The sequence below is a fragment of the Bos mutus genome, chromosome 23 (assembly GCF_027580195.1).
Source record: "Bos mutus isolate GX-2022 chromosome 23, NWIPB_WYAK_1.1, whole genome shotgun sequence".
Lineage (NCBI taxonomy): Eukaryota > Metazoa > Chordata > Mammalia > Artiodactyla > Bovidae > Bos > Bos mutus.
In genome coordinates this window covers 15922261-15933402 of record NC_091639.1, presented here as the reverse complement: position 1 = coordinate 15933402, position 11142 = coordinate 15922261, and the positions used below count along the sequence as shown (strand labels likewise).

The following is an 11142-nucleotide window of genomic DNA, read 5'->3' as shown; positions in this document are numbered from 1 at the left end:
CTGTAAAGTGATTGTTTCAAAGTCTAACTTAATTTTTAATCTTGGTTCACTAGACCTTTCGCTGAGTGTTCTCAACACCCACCCCACTTTACACCTAACCAACTCCAGGGTGGAAAAACTGTCACAAGCCAATGTCTGTAACACTAAGATTCAGCAATTCTATTTCTAGGAGTTACTCAAGAAAAGTTCTAATATGTTTGCACAGATACGAATAAACATACATTGATAGAACAATTTTAAAAAATGGGAATCTTCTTAACCAGCATTTCTTTAATTTACTTGACCACAGAACACCTATTAAAATCTTGAGACACTATTTTTAAATAGTCTGGGAAAAAGCAAAGTAATTTTTGCCCTTGGCAACACCTCCCTGCCCCCCACCCGCTTCCCCCCTCTCCAGCTTTTGGATTCACCGGGTGCACACCCCAAAATCAAATTAAAACTGTTAGCAAATTCCCAAACATCCTTAGCACCACCTCTTTCAAACAAAGGCTTCAGGATCTACTTCTGCCGGAGGAGGAACAAAGTGCAATGTGTTTTGAGACTGCAGCCCCCACAACTTCCCAGGAACTTCAAATAAATTATTCAGAGTCTCAGGGGATTGGCAAACAAGCGAGATAAAAGGCCAGCACGGGGAGTGTGGGAAAGGGGAGGGAGAAAGCAGAGGCCAAGACTGAAGGTCAGGAGTTCCAGAAGAGACTATTTTCACAGGTTTTAGGTGCTGGAGCCAGGGAAGTTACGACAAGCCCTGGTAAGAAAGTGCCAATTAACCACACATACAACGGGAGCTAATTGATCGTTAAACAGGGCCTGGCTGCTCAGCTTTTATAAGAGCAGTTCCATGCACCATACGCTCGAGCCAATCATCTTGCCGCGCTGCTGGGCATTCACTTCTGCTGAGAGCCTACTAAAGATAACGTTCAGTGTTTTCATTTGCCTCCTGTCTTTCAGCTGTATGTTGTGAAAGGAAATAGCACATTCATTCGTTGTCTTATAACTCGCCCAAAGAATTAGATATTGGGGAAAATATCTAAAGTCCCAAGCAGGCTAAATGATGATAAATATGGTATTTGTTCTCTTATGTCCTACGCTTAAAACAATTTCAAATGGAATATCATTTGAATGCAGTATGTGTTCTCCAAGGATGCAAAGCGATTTTGTGTACCAATGCACAAATGAGTTACAACTTGGACCTTAAAAGAACAAATCTGCAGGGTAAAGGAAGGCTTTCACTTGAAGCTTCCTGCCCTGACTTGACTTGGGCCGGGACTGTTTGGCAGTACTCCATAAACCAACTGCCCTGAATTGAACCTGTCAGAAGAAAATAAAATAGGCTAAATTTATTATCACCTGGATCCACAGACACACACACGCATGAAGGTGCATTGTTAACTAAGACAGAGACCAAAATGCAGCAGCCTGATTCAAGAGCCCTCTGGGAAATACTGTTTGGTGATGGAAGGTGTGTTTCTTTTTTAATCTTCTTCTTAACATCAAGAAGGAAAACAACACATGCAGGAAACCATAAAACCCTTCAAGTTAACTGTAGTCAACGGTCAATCTCATTAGGGTATAATGGGTATGTTGCGGCCCTCTCTATAAAGTCTGAGTACACTCCCGTGAATAATTTCCAGTGATCTCCCTTTTTGATAACAAAGCAGAAGTTCCACTCACCGTGTTTATACAGTTGATTCTACTCTGCCTCAGGTACTTCTTCTAAAACTCAGTTCCTGAGTTGACCTTTGATCTTAGTTAACATTCATTGCAATGGAATATATTAAATAGATACATATGCACAGCTAATCACTTACACTTACCCTCTCAATGAGGGAGGTTAGAGAGCATCCTTGGGACATGCACAGGAAGTCAGAAGGCTCCCAGTCCTCTATGGCCCAGGCCTGGTTAAGTCTCTCTGGTTGAAGTAGAGAGGACACCTATTTCTGGAAATCAGGAGCAGGGCTCAAGAAAGGGGGTTCCAGGGCTGGTTTCTCTCACTTCTGACCTTGTGACCCCATTGAGCCACTCTCAATTCCCTTTCTCCATTGAGCAAAAGGCGCGAATAAGTCCTCGTTGCATATTTATTAGGAAAATATGCTAAACAACCATGGAGGCAGAGATCCTCCAGCTTCATGTGAAAGCCTTCCTTTACCCTGCAGATTTGTTCTTTTAAGGTCCAAGTTGTAACTCATTTGTGCATTGGTACACAAAACTGGAGAACACATACCGCATTCCAGATAGTGAGCCTGCTATCTGGGGGCTTATTAGGGTCCCACCCCCAGAATCCAATAATCTTCATAATCTCTGCCCTTAGCTAGAATCCTAGGGTGATTCTATGATGTGTGGGCTCATGTACCAGATTGGAAGATACCGATTCCAGGCATTTCATTTTAAGAAATTGGTACCTGCTGTATTTGCTTGCACTGTGCTAGGCTTAGACATGCATTATCTTTTTAGAACCACCCATGAGGTAAGGAACTAGCACTTAATGAGCCCATCCAAGAGGCTAGGCCTGATGCCAGGTATGTTCCATGTGTCACTCCACTAGATTCTCACAACGGCTTTTTATGTCCACAGTTTTCTATTTAGCAGTTTAGAGCACTGAGGCTTAAGGAGGCTAAGAGATGACCAACGGCCTTCATAGCTGGACGGTCTAAGACGCAGCATTGTAACCCAAGCTTTCAATAAATCCAAGACTCCTTACCACAGCTGCCATAATACAGCCTGACACGCAAAGACATTTTGGAAGCTCTTAAAGGCCCACTGCAACAACGTATAAGAAAAATTAACAAATAACAATCAAATGTGTTTTATGCAGTGAAACAGAGACAGTAAAGTTGGGGAAACCAAGTGTTTATGGCATGCTTCCTGTCCTCCAACAATTTAAGGGAGAGATGACTGCCTGGAAATTCTTTTTGGAGAACTGGAAAGGTGGGCTAAAATCATTCTGTGCAGGGCTTTGGATGGAGCCTGTGAATTCTATGCTTTATCCCTAGTTTTTTTTTCAGCAGAGTCTGACCACCACCCTGATGCCTGGAATGGCTTCTCCCCACCTCCTATGGTTTTCAAATGATACCCAGTGAAGATCTGAAAATGGATAGGGAGATAATTTTCCAGAATTGGACTCTTTGCGACCCCATGGACTATACAGTCCATGCAATTTTCCAGGTGAAAATACTGGATTGGGTAGCTGTTCCCTTCTCCAGGGGATCTTCCCAACCCAGGAATCAAACCCAGGTCTCCTGCATTACTGCTGGATTCTTTACCAGCTGAGCCATCAGGGAAGCCCGGAGGGGTAGGGTAAACTTTAGTAAATATGGGTTAGAGAGATACTGTAGTACAGGACTCAAAAGGATGAAAAAAATAAAAGGCATAAAAAAATAACCACAAAGAAAAATAAAGTGTACCAACTTTCCGCCCTGAGAAATCCAAACGGGTGAGATGGATTTGTATTCCTACCAGAATTTTTTTTTTTTTCTACCAGAATTCTTAAGTGTTTTCTTGACATCTGGATCTATCCCAATGCTCCTTTAAAATAAATTATTTTAAATTATGATTAAATATTCTGGAACCCTAGCGTTCACTATCCAAACCACGTGTTCTGACTCGTGGACACCCTATAAACACAGGGAAGACTTGGCAAATGTGTATGTCCACTTCCCAGCCCTTTGCTTTCCCATTTTCCTTGGAAATCTTTAATACCTCCAGTATCCCTGCCCGCCCCCTCCAAATATGAGCACAAAATTCAGGCACTCAGTCCACCCTACCAGCTTACATTTTTTTTCTTGCCACTTACAGGTTAATTAACTAGAACTGACAAAACCTACTTATCAACTATTACTAATTCATATTTCTAATCAAGCCCAGGGTCAGAACAGTATTTTTAAATAAAAATGGCTTTTATTCTTAAAATCTGAAATTTATCCTCTTCTATTGATCCCAATTATCTGAAAGTTAAAAGTCATCCTAAACTGTTTGGTTTCTCAGATTTATTCCTTTCTACCACCTAATACATAAGTGTTCCTTATGAATAAAGACTGATTCAGAGGAAAGGAAGTACAAAGATGTTTCCTACATCTACTCTATCACCTCCTAGGAAGATCACACGTTTTAAGCTTTTCTTTTTAAAGAAATGTTATCAAAATTCTTAAACAGCTAAAGTATCTGATTTTATGTGGAAAGTCAAGGGGCAATAAATGCTGTTCTAGCAGGAGAACCCTATGAAATAAAAATATACTTAAAAATTATATCACATAGTCTTCATTTATGGCAAGGTTTTCACATTTTGGATCTGAAAAAATTAAACAATCGTTATCACTACCATGAACAAAAAGCAATTAGAAGAGTCTTTGAAGAGACAAGTGTATTTGAAGAGACTAATATATCAAGTTGATTTTTTAATTAAAAAAACATAATTACAGAACACAAGTGCAATTAAAACTAAATGTATTAGTGAATACATGTAATAAAAATTTGGACTCTAGTAGCTAAAATGATTTTTGAATGATGAAATTACACTGAAATGCAGTAGTTACATTATTTTGGAGGGTAGAATTACTGCTTTTCACTGACCAGAAAACATTCCTTGTTTTGGTCTCCAAAAATCTCTTCATCCACTTGTACATTCTAGAATGGAGATTTCCTTACCTACAAGCAATCTTGATGATTAAAGAGTTATTTCCACATAGGTCTTATTAACCCCTCTTCTCCAGTGCTGAAAAACCAGAAGACATAAAGAAGACGTTTTAAACAAACACTTGGAAGGGAAGATGGGCTTTGTTAGTTAATAGCAATTGTTAACCCTCAAAGTAAACAGGAAATAGTGCCTCTTAGCAAACTGCAGGCTGCAAACCAAATACTAACAGGCCTTAGAAAATCCCAGGTACTTTTTCTCCTTCACTGACAGGAATAACCACATTGGTCATGGCACACAAAGATGTTGGCACCACGTGAAGTTTCTTGCTTTTGAGGAAAAAAAATGATTACAACTTTTTATCTCATAACAGGTAGTGCCTTTCACCACAATATATTGATAATTTAACAGCCTTTTTGTTCCTAATCTGTGAGAAACAATTCTAGCTGCTGCTGGATGGTAAATCTAGGCAAATCAAGGAGAAAGCAGTTTTAGGACCTGGTTTTATTTGTGAAGAATTCTGTCCACATTACCCCTCCCCTTCTTTTTAAAATTTCAAGACAATGGGTGTTGATTTAAATGGGGGTAAACTCAGAAAATTCCTAGAAAGCGCGTAGAGTTGACACATGGTTTCAGGGTTAGTGCCTGCCCAATCTGAGTGAGAGGAATTTAGGAGATTTATTCCTCAATTAGATGGCATGTAACAGGCCTGAGAACTCACTTGTTTCAAAGCTAGGGCAGATGATGTAGTCTCTACAAGCCCTAGGGCCCTTCCAATCTTATGCTTTGGGCATAATAATGACAAAAGTCAAGATTTAGGGTTCAGTTCCAGCTGATTTTATTTCCTTCTCAAAAAAAGTTATTTACAGAAGGTATATATCAACAATCTGACAGGCAGTGAACTTGACATGATTAGCTGGCATGATTTTTTTTTCTTTTTTCCCCCAAACATTGTTTTTTTGTGGCCTTGAATTTTCAGACAAATATTCTACACGGCATATTGCACAGGATGGATGGCAAAAAAAAGTTTAAAAACAAAAACCCTTAACGGAACTGCCTTAAAAGGCAGACGTCCTAGTGCCTGTCATGTTATATTAAACATACATACACACAATCTTTTTGCTTTATTATAATACAGACTTAAATGTACAAAGATGTTTTCCACTTTTTTCAATCTTTAAACACAACAGCTATAAACCTGAACACATATGCTATCATCATGCCATAAGACTAAAACAATTATATTTAGCGACAAGTAGAAAGGATTAAATAGTCAAATACAAGAATGAAAAACGCAGTACATAGTGTCGCGAACTCAAATCGGCATTTAGATAGATCCAGTGGTTTAAACGGCACGTTTTTGTTTATAAAAAAAGTGCAAAAAAGATGTGGTTTACAAGTTAAAGCTACAGGATCCCTTTTTGCTGTAAATGCACCAGTTTTAAAGCCTCTGCATAAAACAGTATTTTGTTTAAAAAAACTCGTTTTTCTTTAAAAGCATACAGTGTTTGGCTAATTCTCCTCCCCTTTTTATAGGGCTGAGGTCAAAGGATGGACACTGGTGGCAGGTTAAGGGATACTGTCACTTTAAGAAGCCTGCAGATTGAAGTGTAAACATGGAGAAATTAGGGGCTGATTTTTTAAAACTGTGTGAGATATTAACCAGCCGCCTTATTATAAAATCAGGAAATCCAAACAGCGATTTACACCGATTAACACCCCCTTTATATATTTTTTACAAAAATACACTGAGAAAATAATCAAACGTTTTCATCTCTCTTGTCTTTTTTTGTTTTTTAAAAGTGTCAAAAGTCTACATTTAAATATAAAAAATTAAAAGTTAAAACTCTAGCCCTTCAGTGAAGGAGACGTAAAATGGCGTGGGTAACAACAACTACCAAAAAAAAAAAAGAAACGAAATAAAAAAGAAAGTAAGGAAAGAAGAAATAAGGAAGTAAATAGAAAGAAAGCAAAGCAAAAAAGAAAAAAAAAAAAAAAAAAGGGACAAAATAAGAAAAAAAATGTTTGGCCAGTATAAATACGTCCACATATAAAATGGCATCTGATTACATTTACAAGGAAAAAAAAATACGAGGATGGAGCATCGGTGAGGGAAAAAAACACGTCTTCTCATTTACACCTATAAGGAATAAACACATACACACTGAGAAAAAATTTGGTCCTGAATTGGTTTTTTTTAAAGTCCAGCACAGATTTGAGTTGCGTTTGAATCCTTTAAAGAGTTAAGAATGAAAAAAAGCTGGTGATAATTTCTGTCGTAGGAATCAAACATAGCGCCATCTATCTGCTTTTTATATTATCCTACACTATTTTAAAAACTGCTCAACAGTCTTAATACAGAAATCTTTAAAAGATAGACAGGATAACATGCTATATTAACCCCACCAGTGAAATAATCCAACACCATCACGATTCCGATTAAGAGAAGCAAAAAACCTTTTTTCCCCCCCGACACCACTCGCCCTCCACTGCCCCGGGTACCACATCGAACAGTCTCCTCTCCTCCGCGCCTGCGGGGCCGTGAAGTCTCACCTCACTGGTTTCAGAGATGCAGGAGGCGGAGGCCCAGGAGACGCCGCCACCTTCTCCCGAACGTGCAAATCCATTTCAGTTTTATTACTCGCCCCCCTTCCAGTTCGTGGCCTTCTCCTCCCCGCCCCTCGTCCTGGCTGGTGTGGCTTTCCAACTAGGTTCTCGGGTCATTTCCGAGCGCCGGTCACTCAACGTCTCCTCCTCTGGCTGCAGGGGCAGGGGAAGAAAAAAAAAAAAAAAAGCAAAAAAAGAGGGGGGAGGGGGGAAAGGCGGGGGAGGGGGAGGGAAAAAAAAAAAAAAGCCCTCCAAAAACAAAACAGGAATACGCCAGCGTGGAGTCTTTCAGTCCCGGCGCTGGGGCCCTTGCGACTCCCCTCTCCCCGGAATCGGTCAAATTCGACGCCCCGGAGCCTTCGGTCTTCTTGGGAGGGTGGGGGTGGGGAGAATGGGGGCGAGGATGCTGAGAACAAAACCCCTCCGGGGGCATGCCGGAGTCCCCCTCCCCTCCGGATCAAAAAAACAAAAAACCAAGTAAAATAGCCCCAAAACACCGAGGGAGCGATCAGAGAGGAATAGACGATTCCTTCAGTCGCTAGAAAACTACCAACTCGGCTTCTGGCCGGGGGTGCACACAAGTCCGGAAGCTCGTTGGAAGGGCTGGTGGTGGTGGTGGTGGGGGGGGTCTCTTCCAGCAAAGGGGAGGAAACTCGAAGTCGCTTTTTTCGCCATCAACAACAACACCAAGAACAACAATAAAAGGTCGCCCCTGTCTACCTCCGCCTTCGCCGCGTCTCTCCGGCCGGCGAGATGGGGGTTGGGAGCGCGGGTCCCCAGACGCCGTGGCGTTGCTCTCCGACCACCCGGACGCGGCCGAAGCCGGCCCTGCTCACTTTTTTTTTTTCTCCTTTTCCTTTTTTTTTTTTCCCCCCTCTTGTTTTCCCTTTCCTCTTGCAACTCTTTTCTCTGTTCGCTTTTTTTTTTTTTTTCATTTTCCTCTCAGGTCCTCCCCCCACCCCACCACCCGCCCCGTCCCTCTCTCTCCCAGCCCGCGCGCCCTTCAGTAGGTGAAGACCAGGTTGGAGATGCTGGACTCCAGCCAGTCTCCCGAGATCATCTCGCTCACCTCGGGCGTGCAGTAGTCCGGGAACTCGAAATGCGAGCCGGAGCCGGGTTCGAAGTTAAAATCCAGATCCCGGTCCAGCGCCGACGACGAGCTGAAGCTGCCCAGGGACATGCTCTCAAAGTTTGAGCTGGGGTTCAGGTCGAGCAGGTCGTCTTCGAACTCGTCGTCGGAGGACGACGAGCCCGATGACGAGGAGGAGGAGGACGACGACGAGGAGGAGGAGGAGGACGAGGCCGACGAGGACGCGTGCGAGGGCGCGCTGGACGGGGCGGGCGAGGCGGCGCGCAGGCTGGCGTAGCTACGGTGGTCGGCGGGCGAGCGGCCGGCGGCCGGCGATGAGGCGGCGCTGCTGCGGCCGCTCAGGCTCGGCCCGTCGGGCGAGCAACCGGCGCCCCCTTCCTCGTACAGGCCCAGGGGGTCGCTGGGGTCGGCCCCCGCGCCCACGCCGCCGACGGGCGAGGACGAGGCGCCCAGGCCGCCGAACAGGTAGACGCGCTTCACCTTCTTCTCCGCCGGGTGTTTGCCCGGGGCCGCCAGGCCGGCCGAGGCCGAGGCCGCCGCCGAGGCCGAGGCGCCGGGAGTCCGCGCCTTGTACAGCGAGTGGTGGTCGGCGGCCGCGGCGGCGGCGCCCAGGGGCAACAGGGCGGCGGCCCCCGCCTGCTCGGCGGCGAACGAGGACGACGACGACGAGGAGGAGGCGGAGGCGGCCGCCGCCGCCGCCTTCCCGCCGCCGCCCGCCAGGATGAGCTTGGCGTGGGGCTTGCCGACCCCGCCGCCCGCCACTTTGGAGCCGCAGCTCTTTTTCTGCGCGGGTTTGGAGTTGGCGCCGCCACCGCTCGCGCCGCCGCCGCCTCCTCCCCCCGCGTGGCTGCCCCCGCCGCCGCCGCCCCCGTGGCCGCTGCCACCGACCTTGTCGCCCTTCTCCCCAGGCTTGGAGGCGGCGGCGGCCGCGGAGCCCGAGTTGGCGTTGCCGGACTTCACCTTCTTCCTGGGCCGGTACTTGTAGTCGGGGTAGTCAGCCATGTGCTTGAGGCGCAGCCGCTCCGCCTCCCGAATGAAAGGGATCTTGTCGCTGTCTTTGAGCAGCTTCCAGCGTTTGCCCAGCCGCTTGGAGATCTCGGCGTTGTGCATGTCGGGTGACTGCTCCATGATCTTGCGCCGCTCGATCTGCGACCACACCATAAAGGCGTTCATGGGCCGTTTGATGTGCCCACTCGGCGTCTTGCACCAGCTCGGGTCGTCGGCCTTGCCGCCCGTGGAGGCGGTGGAGCCCGGCGTGGGGGAGGAGGCGATGCCCAGCTCGAGGCCGGCGCCCGAGTCCGAGCTCTCGCCGGCGAGCAGCGCTTCCGTGTTCTCGGCGTTGTTGGTTTGCTGCACCATGGCCCCGGCTCGGCGGGCGCCCACGCGCGCTCACACCCTCGCGGCGGCCGCGGCGCGATCGCCGGGCCCTCCTGGCTCCCGGGACCAAGCGCACGCCGAGCGAGGGGACGTGCGCGGCGGTCGAGCGGGCGGCTCAACTCCTGTCCGGGGCGGAGGTGGGCGAAGAGAGAAAAGTCTCCAAAAAGATGCGGGGCGGGAGCACTCCGCCTCTTGCAGAGGAGTTATAGTTCCCAGGCTGGAGAATCTCCCTCTCTCTAGCTCTTCTCTCTCACCGCGCCGCAGTTTGCGCTGTCTCTCGGCTCTGCGTCCTGGAGACGGTGCTAAAGTGGAGAGGAGTTTCTCGAATGCTGGTTGCTGAAGCTTCCAATACAAGTTTCTCGCCGCCTCCCAGGCAAGTCTTTTTTTTTTCCTTCCCCTGAAGCAGTTGATTCCAGTTCGCGAGCGCTCTCAGAAGCTCAGGAAAGCGACATAGTCTCTATCAGTTAGTCCCTCTCTTACAATGCAAAGCAGAAAAGGCTCTGGCTCCAGGACTCTCTGTGGGCGGAATCGGCACTAAGGAGTTTGTGCAATTATTTTGTTGCAAGGTAGGACGCCAGAAAGGCTTCATGCAACAGACTGGCATGAATAAATGTATGTTTCCCCCTCCCTCCTGCAAGAAGGGAGCTGGTAATGGCAGAGTTCCTCCAGTGCAGACTCTTAAAGAGCGTGCAAGAACTAGAGACCCAGAGCGAAACAGGCCTCTTCCTCTCACACACGGTTTCCCTTGCTGCAGCTTAGAGCGGACCCCAATTCCGCCTCGCGCCTCTTTATCCTTTCCCAGTCTTGGCCGCGGCCAATCAGCCGCTGTAACCAACGCTTCCTCGTGCCAAGCCCCTCCCCCGGGCTTCCCATTGGCTTGGAACCCGATGCAATAATAATCTCCGCGTGCAATGAGAAGCTCCAAATCTGACCTCATTCCAATTTACAGAGCAAACTTTTTAAAAGGGCTAGAAGTACAGCTGAGATTTCTGCTGCCTCTTTTTTCCTTTTGCTGTGCGTGCCTGCGTGTGTGTGTGTGTGTGGTGTGTGAAGAGGATGTTAATGCATGAAATTATTAAGGGGAGAGACGGAAATGTATTCTAACCATTATGTTAGATAACAAGGGGCTTAGAAGAGGGGGAAGGGTGAAATACTGTAAATGGAAGCTTTCTGCTTAAAAGCCAAGTGATTATTTTTATTAGTTCTTTTCAGTATTGGAATAGAGAATCAGCCTTTAGTGCAAAATCTGTTCCTCGGCTCCTTCATAAAGCCAAGGATGTAAAAGAGGGAGGGAAAGCTATGAAAATAAATCAATAGATATTGAAAACCATTAAGAAAGTGGTATCTAGACACCTGTCATCACTATTATTTTAACAATTCCAGGTACAGCACAGATGTTGATGTATTGTGTTAATCCCTTCAGAGCTATTTTGGTGCT

General features: G+C 46.3%; 1 protein-coding gene across 1 annotated transcript; it reads right to left on the bottom strand.

Moving 5' to 3' along the window:
* Positions 1 to 5444: 5444 nt before the first annotated feature.
* Positions 5445 to 10651, bottom strand: SOX4 (SRY-box transcription factor 4). The gene has a single exon (XM_070361458.1). It carries the CDS (start codon positions 9684 to 9686, stop codon positions 8241 to 8243), a length of 1446 nt encoding a protein of 481 aa, XP_070217559.1. The 5' UTR covers positions 9687 to 10651; the 3' UTR covers positions 5445 to 8240.
* Positions 10652 to 11142: the final 491 nt, after the last annotated feature.

Coding starts and splice junctions, on each gene's coding strand:
- SOX4 (XM_070361458.1), bottom strand. CDS start 9,686: ATGGTGCAGCAAACCAACAACGCCGAGAACACGGAAGCGCTGCTCGCC.